General features: G+C 46.5%; 1 protein-coding gene across 1 annotated transcript in view; it reads right to left on the bottom strand.

The window, feature by feature from the left end:
• Positions 1 to 20,408, bottom strand: part of LOC125621808 (uncharacterized) — a 69,341-nt gene that overhangs the window by 30,783 nt on the left and 18,150 nt on the right. Inside the window, 4 exon segments of the mRNA XM_075119712.1 lie at positions 3,540 to 3,574; positions 5,812 to 5,823; positions 5,982 to 7,086; positions 10,411 to 10,530. Coding sequence (XP_074975813.1) covers positions 3,540 to 3,574; positions 5,812 to 5,823; positions 5,982 to 7,086; positions 10,411 to 10,530 — 1,272 coding nt within the window.

Raw genomic sequence — 20,408 nt, 5'->3', positions numbered from 1 at the left:
AGTCTCGTTCCACCAGCTCTGGCTGAGTTCCTGTAGGAGGCTCAGGAACAGAGTTAGGTGTGGAGGCCTGTTTAGCCTGGCTGCAGGTGACCATCAAAGAGAGCTGCTCCCCCCCACTTCATGTATCACACTCCCATCTCCTCCTCCTGCTGGTTTCTGGGGCCTGGGGGCTGCAGCTGCTCCTAAGCTCCCCACCACCCTTCGACTGCTCACAGCTGGTAACAGTCATGTTGTCCAGGCTGGGGTTTGTATATCCCATGTCACACCCTCCCCCTTTAAATGTCTCCCAGGGAGCCTGCCCTGGGGTGGGGGTGTTAGCTCCCTAACACCATCAGCCTGTCAGCCACTCAGGCCCTCTCCTCTGGGTGAGGCCAGCCCTGTCTTTGCCTTGCAGGTTAACAAGAGATGCATCCCTGTCCTTGAGTCCCTTTGAAACATTCCCCTGTGATATCCAACCCCTGATACTGGCTACTCACAGAAATCTCAGATCCTCTGCCCCCAAAGGAGCTGTGTACCCCAGTTTAACTTTAAACCACTGCTGCTGTAAACTACACAGCTTGTGAATGCTTGTAATGGAACAAAAGTAGGTTTATTTTAAAAGAATGGAGATTTACCTAGAAACGAGAGTGAGCGATAGAAACAAATGGTTACAATACACAACAAAATCATAAACCATGAACCTGGGTCAACATTTATTACTTGTTACCGCTCCTATCTAATAATGAAGTAGGTTTTCTGCCAAAAGTTCAGGCTGTTACAGAGCTGGCTGGCTTCACAGGAACCAGGAACTAAAACTTTCATAAAAACACCCTTATTCCACAAGATGTTTCCTCACTGAATGAATCCAGAGGACCTATCCTCATTCTGTATTATACTGAACCAGGCTTTGTTCAGAGGCAGGGTGATTCTGTCTGTTGTAATATCTCTTCTTTATCTCCAAGTGGTTTAGACAGTTTACAGTTGTCACTGATGGTTTTCCATAGAAAGTCTTGGGATGGAGCAAGGATTACATCACTGACTAACCAGGGTGAGTGGGCCATCATCAAGACATATTATTCCATGGTGACTAACTTTTATTCCAACTCCATGAAGCATACTTTCAATCTCAATACATTATTCTTTAAATATTACCTGTACATACATCTCACAATGATTATGAATCTTAACAAGTTATGAGCATTCTGTAGATACCTTACATGCTACTCTTATGGATCAATATTCTGCAAGATGTGTTTGGTGCAGTGAGTTTGTCAGGTCTGAGATCAGAATTGTTGGCAAAGAACAGGGGATCCTTTGCCAAGGAGCTTCTGTGTCACAAAGTCTTTTTCTCCCTGTTACTGAATATGCCCACTCCCAAGGGAACAGTTTGTTGCTCAGATAGAGTACAGTATCTTCCACTCCATTAACTACCTGGGATTATGTCAGTCTGCAAAATCAATTATTTTGAGAAGCTGGGACTGAACGGGACAGGCTCTTTGCATAGATGGTTTTTCAACTTCTCAAAGGCCCTTTTGCAGGCCAGTGAATCTTCCTGGGGGCTACTGTCCTTAATTAGGTTAATGAAGGGGGGCTGCTATCATAGAAAACCCTGCTACAAATCAGCAGTAGTAAACTGCATGTCCCCAAAACCTTCAGCCCTGTTTCTTTGTGGTTGCGATAGGGCATGCTTTGAGAGCCTGGACTTTGTCCACTAGGAGGCAGCCTTGGCCCTTCCCCAAAGTATATCCCAGTACTGGCCTTCTCTTTTCCAGTCCTACACTTTGTGGAGTTTGCAGTATTGGAGCTGATGTCATAATATGCTTTAAATCATTGAATACTCTTCCATATGGTGACCTTGTGGCAGAGACGTCATAGATGAATTGTGTGAGCTGTATAGTTAGGTATGAACTTGCTGACATAATGCAGCATGCCTAGCAGCCTTTGAATTCCCCTTTTATCATCAGGTGTTGGCCTGTTCAGTATTGCCTGAATCTTTGGTTCCCATTGTTGTCAGTCTCTTTCCCAAGAAGGCTATTTCCATGGTTTGAAATGGACATCATTTCAGTGTAAGATCCTTAGCTCCTGCAATTTCCAGTACTCTCCTCTGTGGGTCCTGATGTTCAAAGGCAATGCTGCCCCAAATCAGTATATTATCAATGTACACTATGACATCTGCCAGACCTTCCAGCATTTGGCTTACTGGACAGTGAATAACTGCTGGAAATGAACCTCTACAGAAAGGCAGCCTAGTCTTCAGAAGCAGTATCTGCTAATCAGTGGGTAATCGGTGTGTTGAAAGTGTAGATCTTGGAGCACTCTCTAAGACAGAGGTCCCCAAAGTGTGGGGCATGGTCCCCTAGGGGGGCATGGAGGAACATCCAGGGGGGCACGGCAGGACCTGGGCCATCCCCCACAGGAGGGCGGGGAGGGAGCGACACCGAGCCCTTCCCCGCCCCCAGCTCTGCTCCGGTCCCACTCCCAGCCATGTTCCTGGCCCTGGCCCCATCACCAGGCTCAGTGTAGCTCCACTCTGGGCCCTGCGCCAACCCCCAGTCTTGGCCACTGGCTGCGGCTCCATTCCTGACCAGCGACTGTGGCTGGGACGAAGGCTGGGAGCAGAGCCGCACCTGGCCGCAGACCTGGCTGCCAGCCCCCACCAGAGTCTGGCTATGACTCCGCTTCCGCCCCCAGCCTTGGCCACAGCCGTGCTCCTGGCCCCAGACCCACCCCCAGGCCTGGCTTGGGGGAGAGGTGGAGGGCTGGCAGGGGTAAGGGGGGGCGCAACCTTCAAAAGTTTGGGGACCATTGGTCTAAGAGGGTCTGCCACTACGTTGCCAATGCATCTAATTTGGTGAGGAGTTTGGCTCCTGCCATCTTAGACAGTAGTTCACTTCTTGTGGCCAAGTGTACTTTTTCTGGTTTTGTTCAGCACCTTAGGAACCATACACTGCCACAGTCTCCATCCTTTTTTCTCTACAGTTACTAAGGAGGGAACCCAAACTGCTGGCTCTTCGATTCTCCAAATCCTACCATTTACTGTCATATTTCACAGCTCTTCTACCCTCTTTCCTAAGGGGTGCAAAACTTTTCACGTAGTATGTACCATAGGTTCTGCATCTTCTTCTAGCTGCCTTATGTCTGTTACTGGGAGGCATCTATTTCTTGTGAATACATCTTCATATGCTGCTCCTCATACTTTCATATCTGGTTCTGCGTTGTCTTTCTGTCTATCTGAGGTATGCATCCTCTTAATGAGACCAAACTCCTGACGCATGTGTAGGCCCAAGGCTGGGCTGGCCTCTGGGTACCACCACAAACTCTTGTTTTATCATTTTCCATTTGCATTGAAGCGTCAGCGTGCACTTTCCCAACACTGGAATTGTTCCTTCATCATAGTCTTCACAGATGTTTTTGACTCTTCCACCTTTCCATATTCCTTTTATCTCTCTATTTCAGTTTGTGTTACTACATTTATTTGTGCACCAGTGTCTATCTTGCATCTTGCCAATCTTTTGAGTTTTCACCCTCCTCTATTTGCTTTAGAACAGCAGTTCCTTTTCTCCTGAGGAATCCCTTTCTGCACTTAATACATAAACTTTCCGGCTTTCTCTCCACATTTTAGTATAATGGTTGGGTTTATTATAGTTTCTACATATTTGCCCAAATGCTGGATATTTTCTATAATCATACTGGTTGCCACATCACTGACGTTGTTTCCTGCTTTCCATTTTCTGTCCCTGGCCAATTGATTTTCTGGGAACTTTTCGCTTGTTGATTTAGCTATAGAAGCCAAAGCAATATGCTCTGTGCGTCTCTCTAGACTTTTTGTTTGCCTTTGTTTGTCTGCTGCTTGGCCTATACATAGGGCCCTTCGTTTTCAGTTTTTGTTTAATTTAATTTTTCCCGAGATTTTATCAGTGTTATTACCACAACAAAACCAGGTGAAAATCAGTGCAAAAAACTATTAATAACTTTTCTGGGTAAATATCGGGGTTTATTTTGGTGGACGGAAAGACTGGGGAGAAAAGTATTCAGTTGATTAATGCTTTGAATTCCATTTATTAGTGTGGTTTGCTGCAGAACTAAAACAGAACTCAAAACACAACATCACCACTGAGTTTAAGAAACAATGTATCTCTAATTCTCAAATAAGGCTTTTAATTTGAATAAACAGTTTACTGTTGTAGACTTAGAACTATTGGCCTATAAATGTTTACATATAATAATTGGGCCACACCATTTGCAGCACATACACTCAACTTCATCCCTTTCTCCTATTTTTGTTTTTTTTAAACTTTCGAATACTTCCTTGGTTCTGAAACATATTTGGATACATATTCAGATTTTTGTTTTCTTCCCATTTTAGTGTGTCAAATCTTTAACCTGTTATCTGCTAACAGCTTGAAATATATACGTGGTGGGTGAGATTCATTAGTACGTTCAGATGCGCACACAATTTGGCACTTGCGTGCCCGCCCGTTTATTGTGTGTATCTTCTAGACTAATACATAGGCTTACTTCAACAGGCAGCTTCGCATACACACACAAACTAATGTATGATCATAATACATAGATCTCATGCCATGTATGGTATTTCCCTAATAAAACATGTTATTTTTTATATATTTGAATGATACAAAAGTAGAGTGAAAATCAGGAAAAACGGAATAAAAAAAACCTGGAAATTTTTCAGTAAAAATCAGTTTAAACTGAAAACACAGGGGCTCACCTCTACATATTGCCCTTTCTAGTGACAGCTCCATCTTCCTTAATAACCATTCACAGCCTTTCTTGTTGTTACACCCCAGGCTACTCTGGTCTTGAATGAGAGAATCTTTTATGATTCCTTAGTCACAGGACTGACTTTTTAGCTTTAAATCTTTGACAAAACTCCCCTGTTGTTTCCCCTTCATTTTGTGTTCTTATCCGGACCCATCTCTCTCTCTTTCTCATAACTAACATTGTTTTCTAAGAACATAATGAGCCTCAAACATTTTCGATATTTCTGCACAACTTTCCTTTCTTTCTCCATCACCATCTGGGACTTCTGTGCCTGCCACGGTAAGGATCAAAGGAATCTTTGGCTTGGCCTCCACTTTATTTGTCCCTGTGGCTGGCTTTCATAAGCAGCTCAAACTGCAGTTTGAATCCTTTTCAGGCAAATCCAGATTTCCTCTGATTCTCAGGGCGGGTGGAGAAGTTACTTGTAAAGGCTCTGTAGCGGCCGTTGCAATGTGACTTCTCTCACTGGGTCTTCCAGCATGGTGGGTGCCTTCCACTGCTGGTACCATGTGGTATCTTTCTGATGAGCAGAAGTGTCAAGATCAATCCTTTATTATGGACATGATGTACAGCATGCAATGAGGTAACCAAACTGCCGACTGCTCTGTGTAGCTGCAGCCTGCAATTGTCCTGTCCTGAGCTGCTTTGTTTCTTCCCTCTCGCAGGAAAGGTGCCAAAGGAAAACCAAAAAGACTTCAGGAAGTGTCGCATCTCTATACTGACTCTAACGCACAGGTCCCACCAACCCCTTCTCCCCAAACTGAAACCATCCACCCCAGAGTCTCTAACTTACAGAGATCCCGGGGGGTGCTCAACCCCTGCTGTGTAGGCCCCGCCCCCACACCACCTCTTTCTGCCCCCCTCCTCCCACCTGTTCTTGCCCCTGCTCCTCCCACTCCAAAGCCTGCAGCACACCACAGAACAGCTGATTGCGGGAGGTGCTGGGGGAAGGGGGAGGAACCGATCGGAGGACCACAGACGGGCTGGAGGCACTCGGGGGGAGGGGGAGGCACTGACCCATAGGGCTGCCAGTGGATGCTAAGTACCCACTATTTTTTTTCTGTGGGTGCTCCAGTCCTGGAGTTCTCTTGGACTCGGTGCCTATGCTTCATCCCCCTTGCTCCCCTCCCAAGAGCTTCCTCAAAGGAAGTATGTTTATACTTTGCTTCAGGAGGGCACAGACCCATTGCCCTGCTTTGAGAGCTCCCTTTGCCTCCTATCCTGTGTGGAGTTTCTGGTGGGAAATGAGGGAGTCCTTCACCTTGTAGCTTTTCCCACAGACAGAACATCGATAGGGTGCCTCTCCCGTGTGGACTCTCTGATGTACGATGAGGGCTGAGCTCTGAGTGAAGCTTTTTCCGCACTCAGGGCAGTCATAGGGTTTCTGCCCTGTGTGGGTTCTCCGATGCCTAATGAGTCCCGAGCTCTGACTGAAGCCTTTGCCACAGTCGATGCACTTGTAGGGTTTCTCTCCCGTGTGGGTTCTCCTATGTCTAATCAGGCCTGAGCTCTGACTGAAGTTTTTCCCACACTCTGTGCATTTGAAGGGTCTCTCTCCAACGTGGATTCTCTGGTGCGAAATGAGCTCCGAGCTCTGCTTGAAGCTTTTCCCGCAGTCAGCACATTTATAGGCTCTTTCTCCAGTGTGGTTTCTCTGGTGTACGATGAGGCTGAATCTTTGCTTGAAGCTCTTCCCGCAGTCGGCGCATTTATAGGGTGTCTCTCCCGTGTGGATCCTCTGGTGCGAAACCAGGTTGGTGCTCTGGGTGAAGCCTTTCCCGCAGTCATTGCATTTATAAGGGGTCTCGCCAGTGTGACTTCGGTGATGTACGATGAGGCTGAATCTTTGCTTAAAGCTTTTCCCGCAGTCGGGGCATTTATAAGGGGTCTCTCCCGTGTGGATTCGCTGATGTTTACTGAGGTCTGATCTCTGCCTGAAGCTTTTCCCACACTCAAGACATTTATAGGGTCTCTGCCCTGTGTGGATTCTCTCATGTATAATAAGATTTGATGTCTGAGTGAAGCTTTTCCCACACTCGGGGCAGTTATACGATTTCTTTTTAGTGTGGATCTTTGGCTGGATCATGGTCTCTTTACCATCCTTCAAACCATCTCCTGGATGAATGGATTCAGCACGTCTTTTCCTTGGCTGGTTTCCTTTCAGCCTTTCTGACTTGTGTTGACTCCCACAGGCTTCTCCTTGCTTGGGTCTCTGGGAAATATTTCCTTTGGATCTTCCCAATACCGTCCCGTGTGATTCCACTTCCTCAGGACCTTCCTGCTGAGGATTCTCCTCCTTAATCTTACTCATCATCCCATCACCTGCTGGGAAAGAGAGAGAATCCAGAAAGGAGTCATTCCCTGTGCCAGGGAGAAAAGGAACATCAGAAAGGGGAATGGGAACATAAAAACATAAGAACGGCCATATTGGGTCAGACCAAAGGTCCATCTAGCCCAGTATTCTGTCTTCTGACAGTGGCCAATGCGAGGTGCCCCAGAGGGAATGAATAGAACAGGTGATCATCAAGTGATCCATCCTCTGCCGCTCATTCCCAGCTTCTGGAAAACAGAGGCTAGGGACACCATCCCTGCCCATCCTGGCTAATAGCCACTGATGGACCTACCCTCCATGAACTTATCTAGTTCTTTTTTGAACCCTGTTATAGTCTTGGCCTTCACAACATCCTCTGGCAAGGAGTTCCACAGGTTGACTGTGCATTTTGTGAAAAAATACTTCCTTTTGTTTGTTTTAAATCTGCTGCCTATCAATTTCATTTGGTGACCCCTAGTTCTTTTGTTATGAGAAGGAGTAAACAACACTTCCTTATCTACTTTCTCCACACCAGTCATGATTTTATAGACCTCGATCATGTCCCCCCTTAGTCATCTCTTTTCCAAGATGAAAAGTCACAGTCTTATTAATCACGCCTCATATGGAAGCTGTTCCATACTCCTAATAGTTTTTGTTGCCCTTTTTTGAACCTTTTCCAAATCCAATATATCTTTTTTGAGATGGGGGCGACCACATCTGCACACAGTATTCAAGATGTGGGTGTACCATGGATTTATATAGAGGCAACTGATATTTTCTGTCTTATTACCTATCCCTTTCCTAAGGATTCCCAACATTCTGTTCGCTTTTTTGACTGTCGCTGCACATTGAGTGGATGTTTTCAGAGAACTATCCACAATGACTCCAAGATCTCTCTCTTGAGTGGTAACAACTCATTTAGACCCCATCATTTTATATATTTAAGGAAACAGGGAAAATAAATAAAAATAATTGCTGAATTCCTCTCCCCCCCAAACAAACAAACCCAAGAACTTCTCCCCAGAGGCAAGGAGAAACCAGTTCAATGCCATGTCGGGGGTGGGGGGAGGGATAGCTCAGTGGTTTGAGCTTTGGCCTGCTAAACCCAGGATTGTGAATTCTATCCTTGAGGGGACCATTTAGGGATCTGGGGCAAAAATTGGAGATTGGTCCTGCTTTGAGCAGGGGGTTGGACTAGATGACCTCCTGAGGTCCCTTCCAATCCTGATATTCTATGATTCTATGTCCTGAGTTAAAACTCTGAGGGAAGGGAGATACTGCAAGGTGTGAGGAAGGATGAGGAGGGGAATACTCAGCCTTGAGTAAATGGAACCACATGGAATAGTATCGGGAAGGACCAAAGGGAAAATTTCTCATACTCCCAGCAGAGGAATCAGCCAGGAAACAGTAAGGTTCGGAGGACCTTAATGCAACCATGATACAGCCACAAATCTTCACTAAAGAGAAATGATACAAACGTGCGGAGTGTGGGAAAATCTTCAGTTGGAGCTCAAGCCTTATTAGCCACCAGATGGCCTATCAGACATTGCAGTTGCAACAGAGGATCTTTCGAGACAATGGTTATCCCCGAATGGGACTTTCCATAGAGACCCCAGGCCTAATGCTTGCTGATGTGAGAGGACTGGGACATATTGACTGTATCTGGAAGGCACAGGCCACTGAACGAGTTATGAAGGTGGACCGTAGGATGGTGTAAGTGGGAATCATCCTCCACTGTGAAGGTCAAGACCCTGGAGAAGAGAGGTGTGCTCTCTCGGGTCACCAACAACATCTATGAAAAGAACCCTCTTAGTTCCCTTTGAGTATGAAGAAGTGAAGACTCCATTAATTGGCTATACCTTCCTGACCAGTCTGCTACTGTCTGAGAGAACTCTGTGGGCATCAAGAACCCTGACCAAGCTACTCCATCACCTGATTCCAGTAACTGCAGTCATGAGAGCGAAAGATCCTAAAGAACCATGCAGCAGGAGAACTGTGAACTCTTTTCTTGTCGTCGTAAGAGAGGGATACTTGTTAGGGTTTGAGGGTGTTTACTGAGTGAGTTTATATGTTTCTGGGAAATGGCACCATTAATAGTTCCCTAAACCCCAAGTCTGCCATCTACATCAGTGAGTGCTGCCCATGATATAGACATGCTACTGGGTGCTGCTATTGTTAGTTGTAAGCCTGGCTCGATAATCTCCTCTGTTGTGATATCATTTGTAAAACTCACATACTTTGTATGTGTGTGGCTGAGTAGTAAGAAGAGTAGAATAATAGCTATCTTGGTGAGATTTAAGAAGGAAGTAGTAGCAGTCAAGCTGTGGTTAAAGAAACCAATTTGGTCTCTGTACTTCCTTAAGACAAGACAAGCTCAATTTACCACTCCTTCATGGACTCTCTCTTGGTCAAGTTCTAAAGTAAAAAAAGAAACTCCTGGCCTACACTCACTAAACTGTGTGTCTACACTTAAAATGGTGCCACTATCGTGCTTCAGTTTAGACGCAACCTATGCTGATGGGAGGGGTTCTCTCCTCAGCATAGGTAATCCACCTCCCCAGGAGGTAGTAGCAAGGTCGACAGAAGAATTCTTTCATCAACCTAGCTCTGTTTACACTAGGATTTAGGTTTTCCTTTTGTCAACCTCAGGATTCAATTAGCTGCTGCATTAACCTGACATTATAAATTGATAATCCCAGCTAATGTCTTTGTTAACCCATCGATGTACTGAGTAAGGCCAGGTCTACACTAGAAACCTAGGGAGGTGGTGGAATCTCCATCCTTAGAGGTTTTTAAGGCCCATCTTGACAAAGCCCTGGCTGGGATGATTTAGTTGGGGATTGGTTCTGCTTTGAGCAGGGGGTTGGACTAGATGACCTCCTGAGGTCTCTTCCAACCCTAATCTTCTATGATTCTATGATTCTTACATTGGTTTAACTATGTCACTCAGAGATGTGAAAAATCCACACCCCTTTGTGACCTCACCCCTGGTGTACACAAGACAGGAGGGTGGGAAATAAACTGAATTAACTGCTGGGGAGATTAAGAATCAGGAGCTGAATCCTGCCCCCAAATCGTTCTTCAGAAGACAGAGAGGAGGGAACCAATTTTGCCTCCACATATCATCCGAGTATTCAGAGGGAAGGGAGCTACTGCCAGGTGCCACTCAGGATGGGTGGGAAGCCATGCATGAGGTCTGCCAGGAGGATACAACTCCTGCTGGGGACAATTCTGACCTGGGTAAGATGAGGCAGAGGAGCGAATGGGGCCTTTGTGGGAATTCCAGCTGTTTACATCAACAACGGATGGTTTCTGTATCACTTTAACCAATTCCTCACCTGTGTGGGTGTTCCTCAGGGTCACACTTTCCTCAGAGTTCTGAGAGTCTGGGACCCACAGCTCTTTTCTCCATTTCCTCCAGGAGATCATGTCGGGCTTGGGAATTGGAAAACCTGCTCCTAGGAAAGAAAACAGGCAAGATCAAGGCTTCACAGTTGTGTAGCACCTTACATTTGTCTTTGTTGAATTTCATTTTGTCTGTAGCCCAGTTCTCCAATTTATCAAGATCCCTCTGAGTTTTTGCTCTGTCCTCCAAAGTATTTGCAACCCTCCCTAGCTTTGCATCATCCGCAAATTAGATCCATACACTCTCTATTTCTACAACCAGGTCATTAATAAAAGATGTTAAATAAACAGGACCCAGAACAGATCCCTGTGGAACCCCACTTGAGACCTCCCTGCAATCGGACATCATTCTATTAATAGTTGCTCTTTGTTTGCGGGTGTTTAACCAATTATGTATCCACTCGATGGTAGTTCTGCCGACCCCACATTTCTCCAGCTTTCCTGTCAGACTGTCATGTGGGACTGTATCAAAAGCCTTGCTAAAGTCCAGGTATATTATGTCCACCGCATTCCCCCCATCCACCAAATCAGTTACCTTGTCAAAAAGAAAGAAAGCTGGTTTGGCAGCATTTGTTCTTGGTAAATCCATGCTGGCTGCTAGTGATCATCCCTTCATCCTCCAGGTATTTGCAAATTGAATGTTTTATACATTGCTCTAGTAGCTTCCCAGCTATTGAAGTCAGGCTGACTGGTCTATAGTTCCCCGGCTCCTCCTTTTTAATGATGGCCACTACGTTAGCCCTTCTCCAGTCTTCCAGGACCTCTCCTGCCATCCATGAGTTTGCAAATATTATTGCCAGCGATTGAAATTTCTGCAGCTAATTCCTTCAGCACCCTGCGATTAATAGCATCAGGCCCTGTTGACTTGAATAGATTCAAATTAGTCACAAGATCTCTGATGTGTTCTCTACTTATCTTGATCTGCATCCCTTCCCCTTTATTGTCTATGGTAACTTTGCTAGTCATCCGCCCTGTTATTTTTTGTGAGAAGACAGAAGCAAAGTAGGCATTGAGCAGCTATGCCTTCCTATCACCTTCTGTTACCAACTCACCTTCTCCGCTGAGCAGTGGACCCACATCGTCCATGATCTTTATTTTCGTCTGACATATTTGTAGAACCCCTTCTTGCTGTCTCTAACGTTCCTTGCCAGCTGTAACTCATTCTTTGCCTTGGCTTTCCTGATTTGGTCCCTACACACTCACGCTATTCCCATGTGTATACTTCCTTGGTGACATGCCCCTCCTTCCATTCCCTGTACGTATTCCTTTGGGGTTTTAGATAGCTAAAAAGCTTCTTGTGCAGCCCCATTGGCCTCCTGTGGCTCTTCTTGTCTTTCCTCTGCATGGGAATAGCTTGATGTTGAGTATCTAGCATTACATCTTTTAGGAACTGCCAGCCCCCTTCTACTCCTTTTCTTCCCAATTGGTCTCTCCATGAGACCTTGCCTATTATTTCTCCGAGTTGGTTGAAATCCACCTTTCTGACGTCCAGTATCCTTGGTTTGCTGTTCTCATGTCTTCCTTTCCTTAGGATCTTGAATTCTATCAGATCATGATCACTTCTTCCCAAGTTCCTGACCACCTTCAGGTTTGCAACTAATTCATCCCTGTTGGTCAAAACCAGATCCAAAAGGGACGACCCCCTAGCTGTTTCCTCAACTTTCTGAATCAGAAAGCTGTCCCGTACACATGCTAAGAAGTTGCGGGACACACTATGTTTTGCTGTATTAGTCTTCCAGTAGATATCAGGGAAGTTAAAATCCCCCATCAGTACAAACTCAAGTGTTAGCTAATCCTGTTACCTGTTTGAAAAATGCCTCATCCACTTTCTCTTCCTGATTTGGTGATCTATAATAGACCCCCCACCATAACATTGCGAATGTTCTTTTCCCTTTTTATCCTCACCCAGATACCCTCAGTTAGTTAGTTAGTACAGTGGTTCTCAACCAGGGGTATGTGCCTCTCCTGGGGGTATGCAGCGGTCTTCCGGGAGGTACATCAACTCATCTAGATATTTACCTAGATTTACAACAGGTAAATCAGTACAAAAAAATTGCATACCGACAATGACTTGTTTATATTGCTCTATATCAGGGGTCGGCAACCTTTCAGAAGTGGTGTGCCGAGTCTTCATTTATTCACTTTAATTTAAGGTTTTGCGTGCCAGTAATACATTTTAACATTTTTAGAAGGTCTCTCTCTCTAAGTCTATATATTATATAACTAAACTATTGTCGTATGTAAAGTAAACAAGGTTTTCAAAATGTTTAAGAAGTTTCATTTAAAATTAAATTAAAATGCTGATCTTACGCCGCCAGCCCGCTCAGCCCGCTGCCAGCCTGGGGTTCCGTTCACCTAGGCTGGTAGCAGGCTGAGCGGGGCCAGCGGCTGGGAGCCCAGACTGGCAGTTGGCTAAGCGGCTCAGCCTGCTACCGCTCAGCCCGCTGCCGGTCTGGGGTTCCGTCCACCAGCTCCTTCCAGTCAGAGTCCTGGCTGCCGGCCGCGCTCAGCCTGCTGCCGGTCTGGGATCCCGGCCCTGCACACATAGAGTGGGTACCTACCTTCTCCCTGGTTCCAGCTCATTCTCTTCCTCTCTCTCTGCACTGAGCTGAGGGTGGGAGTGCACTGAGCACAGGGCTGGGGGTGAAGAAGCAGGCTGGGGGTTGGGGTGTAGGGTCTGGCCAGGAGCTAGAATGAGGGAGGGGGCTCAGGGTTGGGGCAGGAGGTTTGGGTGTAGAGTGCTTACCTGGGCAGCTCCCATTTGGTGCAAGGGGTGCAGGTGGGAATGTGTGGAGGGTGCAGGAGCTCCCGTTTGGTGCTCAGGGTGGGGGTGGGAATGTGGGGGGTGCAAGAATCAGGGCATAGGGTGTGTGGGGGGGGGCTGAGTATGTGTGGGGGGTGCAGGAGTCAGGGCAGGGGGCTGGGGGCATGTGAGGAGGGTGCAGGAGTCAGGGCATTGGGTGTGGGGGGGGCTGGGTATGTGTGGGGGTGCTGGAGTCAGGGCTGGGGGTGTGTGCGGGGGGTTCAGGGGTCAGGGCAGAGGGCTGGGTGTGTGTGAGGGGGTGCAGGGGTCAGGGCAGAGAGCTGGGTAGGTGTGGGGGGGCAAGGGTCAGGGCAGAGGGTTGGGAGTGTGTGTGGGGGTGAAGGGGTCAGGGCAGGGGGCTGGGGTGTGTCTGGGGGGGTGTAGGGGTCAGGGCAGGGGGCTGTGGGCATGGGCTAGGGTCATGGGGGTGCTCCCAGCCCCCTGCCCTGAGCGGCTCACGGCAGGGGGCTGGAGGGGATATGCCCCAAGGCCCCATCCCCACCTCTTCTCCGCCTCCTCCCCAGAGCAGCGTGGGTGCTGCAGCTCCACTTCTCCCCCTCCCTCACAAGGGCCATCAGCTGATCGGGGGCAGGGAGGGAGAAGAGGAGGGGCAGGAACCCAGCACGGCGGGGGAGGGGGAGCTTGCCTGCTCTGCAGCAGCAGCCGACAGGACCAAACTTCTTCACCCTGCCCCCGCGGGGGGGAGGCGGAGAAGAGCGGGCACGCTGCTGCCTGCCGGGGTCCCAGCCTGGATTCAGCAGCAGTCTAAGCGGGGCCAGCGGCTGGGACCCGGCAGGCAGCAGAGTGCCATTAAAAATCGACTCGCTTGCCATAGGTTGCCTACCCCTGCTCTATATACTATACACTGTAATGTAAGTACAATATTTCCAGTGGATTTATTTTATAATTATATGGTAAAAATGAGAAAGGAAGCAACTTTTCAGTATCAGTGGGCTGTGACCCTTTTTATATTTTTATGTCTGATTCTGTAAGCACATCGTTTTTAAGTAAAGGGAAACCTGGGGTATGCAAGTCAAATCAGACTCCTGCAAGCAGTACAGTAGTCTGGGAAGGTTGAGAGCTACATTAGTACATGTCACCTATGCATATAGCTAGCTAAATACTCATACAGTCCCCTGCACTCCCATAGACTCTATATAGACCCAACATCCCTATACCTTTACAGCTCCTTGCACTTCTGCAGCACCTTCACATGCTCACATCTGGCAACTTGGTACTGAACAGGAAAGGAGACTGCTGGCAGAGGGGGCATGGGAGGAGCAATCCCCCAGTGGAGCATGTAGCCCCGATCTTGGATGGCTCATACCCAGCTTTGACATAGACTCAAGGGGACTATTTCTTTTTTATATTTTTGCCTAGCCTGTCATGCCAATGTAATTTGACTGGATTGAAGCAGTGTCTATGCAGGTGCTTCTGAAAGGAGCACGGTGGTGTGTGTGTAGGGTACATTTCTATGGCACCCACATACACACACTCCTCCCTGCCAGGGGTGTCACACATTGCAGCCTGGGATTTTTCACCCCCCTGAGCGATGTAGTTCAGCCAACTGTGCGGAGCTTGGCTGGCAGGGTCTGGGCAGCACCTGGCACAATGGGATGCCCCCTGCTTTAGTCGTTTCTGCAACAGAAATGATCAATAACAACTCCTGCATATGCACACATCATAGCCCCCATATTGGTAGCACAGACATCATGGCCTATGGAACCTACTGATGCACTGGGGCATCTGGTACATTTCTACAGCACATATAGCCATGCAGCCCCTGGCACCCCTGCGCAGCAGCCACATTCATATACACAGGCATCTCCTACGTCTCTATGACACATATAGACTAAGGGCAAGAGATATCTCTTCCCATGTGAGTGCAGCAAGGCACATCACCCTACGTGTCTCTGTTCCTATAGCTCCTATACACCTACCCACACGAGACGCAGCAGTGTCTCCTATTTCTATAGCACGGTGGTTCTCAATGAAGGGTCTGGGGCTCGATGTGGGGCCGCGAGCAGGTTTCAGAGGCTCCGCCAAGCAGGGCCAGCATTAAGACTCGCTGGGGCCCAGGACAGAAAGCCAAAGCCCCACTGCATAGGTGTGAAGCCCGGGGTCCTGAGCCCTGCCATGCAGGGCTGAAGGGGAAACCTTTGCAATGTAGCTTTGCAGGGCCTCCTGTGGCATGGGGCTCCAGGCAATCGCCCTGCTTGCTACCCCCTAACACTGGCCCTGGCTTTTACATGCAGAAAACCAGTTGTTATGGCACAGGGGGGCCATGGAGTTTTTATAACATGTTGCGGGGGGCTCAGAAAGAGAGAGCTTGAGAACCCCGGCTCTAGCATCTATAGACCAACACTGTGCAGCAGATACTTACTGATTCATGAGTTCCCAGTTCCTCTAAAAAGCTGGGGGGGGGGGGGGAGGGCTTGAGGTTTCTGAAACAGAGCTAGCGCGCCATATTCGCCAAGGGCTGCTACGCTCTCTATGGTCCTTACCTGGCCCCCAAAACCTCATACCTGAGCACCACGCAGCTTTAAAAAATTATTTATCCTCACAATACCCCCGAGTGACAGGAGAGTGCCGTTTTCCCCATTTTACATGTGGGAAACAGGCACAGAGCCATTAAGCTCTGGCCTATACTAGAGGAGTTACACTGGTATCATAATGTCAACTAGGGGTGTGTGATTTTTTTACCTATATATTTATGCTGCTATAAGTGCTACCATGGATGCAGCCATGCCCAAAAAAGCCCCAATCCAGCACAGTCCAGTTAACTTCCCACACCTAACCTAGCTCCGCATGTATTCTGTAGCGTAGGACACTGCTCTCCCTAGGAATGTGCTACACATGGGGCACTGAGCATGCTCAGTTCATCCACTGAAGCCACTGCCCTTCACCCTGCCCTTATTTGCTGTAAGGTTCTGCGGACTGCTTTTGACAGGGGCTAAAAAGGGGCAAAGGGCGCAAAACAGAGGAGGGGGGTGGCCAGGGTCTGAGCAGGGGGCAGAAATTCACTGGTCAGGGGGGTCAAGCAGCTGGAGGCAGCATTAGGAGAAGGGCTAAAGGGAAAATCAGGGATGGGGGGAGGAGGCGGAGTTAAACCCAGGAGTGAGGCGCTGCCAGAGGGTGTCAGAGGGCAAAACCTGGCACAGGCAGGGGCACAGGGGGTAACAGTTACCCCAGTGGGACTGAGACACCAGTGCTTGCAAAAATGGTGGGGGGCAAAGGGGCTTTTTATTTCCCCTCCCACAGACAGCACCTTTCAGTATGGGCTTCCCAGGGCTCGGTTCTTAAAGGCACAGGCATCCCAATGCCTAGTCACTGCAGCTCCTCTTTGACTGATCTAACCTACTGAGGCTATGTCTACATTACAAAGTTCAAAGCGCTACCGCGGGTGCCAGTCCTCCTGGTAATGCACCTCGACGAGGGGATTAGCTCCGAGCACTGGAAGCCGAGCCTGTCCACACTAGCGCTTTAAAGCGCTCAAACTTGCTGTGCTCGGGGTGGGGGAGTGATTTTTCACACCCCTGAGGCAGCAAGTTACAGCGCTTTAACTTGCCAGTGTAGATAATCCCTGAGATTTAATTCAGAGAAACATTTACATATACCCCCTCAGAAACAAAGAATCCCTTGTCACTGTATCTGATTGCATATAATCTCCTAGCAGTTTCCCAAGTTGTCTTATCTGCAGCTGGGATTCCCTGAATTTTTAATTCTAATTTTTTCTTCTCATTTTTAGAGCAGATGTTTATTCTGTTGGATCATCTGACTTTCACTCTGACTGAATTTCTGGCCTAGTGTCAAAACTTTGTTTTGAGTCAATCCACCAATGGGGATTGCATTTTTGCAACTGTTATTTTGCCTCTCAGTCTAGCCCTTAGTGTTTTTCCACATGCCATTGTGTACAACTTGATTCTCAAATATTCAATAAAGGCTGTATACTATCTCCTATAACGTCTTTCTCCCTGTAAAAAAATCTATTGTAATTTTTGCAGAAAATTAGAACTGCCATCGTGGGTCAGACCAATAGTCTGCCTAATCTAGTATCCTGTCTTGTGACAGTGGCCAATGCCAGATGCTTCTAAGGGAATGATCAGACCAGGCAATGACTCAGTGAACCATCCCATTGTCCACTCCCATCATCTGGCAGTCAAAGGACGGTTTAGGGACATGCAGAGGATGGGGCTTCATCCCTGATTATCTTGGCTAATAGCCAATGTACTTATACTGAGGGACTGATCTAATTCTTTGTTCAACCTATTCATAGTTTTGCCTTTCAAAATATAATGAACACACATCTACAACCCCAAGATACCTTTATAACCATAAAGCACAATGGTAGATTTTCTGCCTATGAGCTTGCTTTCCAAAGGAATTAAATATTTCACATACTGTTTATAATGCTTTTCACTACTCTCAATGTTTTGTGTGCATTCAATGTTGTTGTTGTTTTGTTAATAGACTGTATGACCTACTATGCAGTGGAAAGGGACTAATAAAGATTTCTTTTTAAATGTTCAGACTTTCATTTAGGGTTTTTAATGCAATAGCCATGAAATTCCACTTGCAAAATGTTTTTTAAACAGTCCTGAAAATATAGGAATGTGGGGTTGGTTCTCTCTACTCCAAAAATGTGTTTGGTACCAAGTGTTTGTCTAATGGGTATTTTGAGGATGGCGACTAAGCATCTTGTCATTCAGCAAAAGTGTCACTTAAGATTTCTTGAGTAATAAACGTGTACATAAGCCTGTGACACTATCCCTAAACCATGGTGGATTTGATTTAAATCAAATTGATTTAAATCATAATTTAAATCACGAGTCAGGAAGACTCGATTTAACCATGGTTTTCTCGATAAAAGTGCATTCTTGTTGGTTGTTACAGCCTTAATACATATTCTTCACAACTCAGAGTTAGATACAAGTTTCATTTCTAGAAGGTACACACTATACATTTTTAAACAGTGATTTATTTAGAAAACTTTTAAGAGTAGTTTTACAGCTATGTCAGAAAATGAATGTGTGACACTCTATACCTTGGGGGAATGTACCCCATATTCCTCATTTTCATATAATCATGATCTTACATATAAAGCATGCCTTGTAAGGTATAGGGGAAAGGGTTAGGTTTAGGGTTAGACACCAAACCTGTCCCAAGGAAAGTTTATTACATACAGTTTTTACTTTCAGTTTAACCTAGAGATGTGCAAAAAATTGGGAACACAATGTAGCCCATACCATCCACAAACCAATGGACTAGCTGAAAACAACAAACAAATCCATCAAAAGGTCATTTTAGGGCAGGGGAAATTACAGTATTAATAGAAAGCAGAATGCACTATGACAGAAGCTACAAATTGCTTCAAATTTTTAGTACATTGAAACTCAACTTGTCTTTTATTTCAAGTAAAAGGAATTATCCCACTGCACTAGGATGGCCTCTTTACGCCTTTTCAATTGCATACAATTTCTCTCATAAAGACAGTCCTTTCCCCTTCCCCCACAAATAATCCATCACCATTTTTTACAGAGCATTGTGCAAGTTGGTTGATGACAGTGCGACCAATTGGGATGAATTTCTTGGTGACATTGTATTTTCTTTGAGAAAAAAACCAAACACGACAACCAAATTGTCACCGTATCGACTACTGGATTGGCTTTGAGGCAAGATTTCCAGACCAGGTCTCAGACAACTACACTGTAAGTGTCATTCAGCTTTCAGGTGCATATGTTATTCTGTGATTGTTCATTTTACAAACAGAAGTCCTTCTCCATTTGTTTCCAAAGCCAACAGATTTCGAGGAACTCGATGAAGAATACTATAAAGAGTACATCATGAAAATTGAAGCTAGACGTGATGCTGAAACTATTAGTAATATTTCAAAAGCACAAGAAAAGCAATAAATACAGTATGCCAAAACTAAGACTCGTAAACATGGGGAAATAACATTCAAGGTTGGTGACACTGTCACGCTACTGAATGCAAGAAGGAAAACAAGAAAGGGAGGGCAGCTACAACCTACCTACGTGGGACCATACAAAATTGCCGCTGTAGAGGGCAAAAGAGTTAAATTAGAGAACAAGTTAGGGAAAAAAGAAAAGGAGTACTTGTGGCACCTTAGAGACTAACAAATTTATTTGAGCATAAGCTTTCGTCAGCTACAGCTCACTTCATTGGATGCATAAAGTGGAAAATACAGTGGGGAGATTTATATACACAGAGAACATGAAACAATGGGTGTTATCATACACACTGTAAGGAGAGTGATCACTTAAGATGAGCTAATACCAGCAGGAGAGTGGGGGCGGGGGAAGAAAACCTTTTGTAGTGTTAAGGAAAAGTTAGCACATGTGACTCCATTTTGGTTTGGGGCCCACCATTGTTTAAATGCCAGCACATCATACACCAGGAGGAGTAATTCTTAGATACTGAATCCCTGTGAAAATCCTCCTCCTTGTCTCCAGCCTGCCTTGACTCCCAGTATCTGGTTTTTGTCAGTCTCTAACTCCCTGTCTCTTGGCCTTGATGTGAGGCCTCCCATCCTGATAATAAAAGTTACTGATGCATGGCTTTAGGACCATGCTGTGTAATTAACATACTGGTATAGCACGAGGAATGCACCAAGCAGGGATAGGTGGTAGATAAGACAAGGGTTTGTTTATTGGCTAAGGTTTCCGATGCACGAGGGCAACATGCTTTGCTAAAAGGTATATAACCTTTGTATAATCTGCATTCAAGGTCCCCTCCTGGCTAGCAGGGGGGCACCACGCTCGAGCGTAATAAATTTAGTGTCTTTTGGGAACTCTGCAGTTGTGGACTTTATTTCTGTGCCTCAGCCTCGATTCGAACTGTGCGTGTCCTATCAGGTATAATTCATAGCACTTGTGTGCGTGTCCTACAAGGTATAATTCGTAGCACTTGTGTGCGTGTCCTACCAGGTGTAATTCGTAGCACTTGTGTGCGTGTCCTACCAGGTGTAATTCGTAACAGTTTTGGCGACCACGAAGGGACTCTAGGCTCGCCCCAACAAGCGAGACTACCTCCTCCTCTCGGACAGCTCCAGCCGGCACAGGGTGAGTTCACCTTTGAGAACTCCGAGGGGGGGGGGTGTGAGCCGTC

The sequence above is a fragment of the Caretta caretta genome, chromosome 14, assembly GCF_965140235.1.
Source record: "Caretta caretta isolate rCarCar2 chromosome 14, rCarCar1.hap1, whole genome shotgun sequence".
NCBI classification, from domain to species: domain Eukaryota; kingdom Metazoa; phylum Chordata; order Testudines; family Cheloniidae; genus Caretta; species Caretta caretta.
The sequence above is the reverse complement of the archived record's forward strand: the minus strand, read 5'-3'. Positions and strand labels throughout refer to the sequence as shown.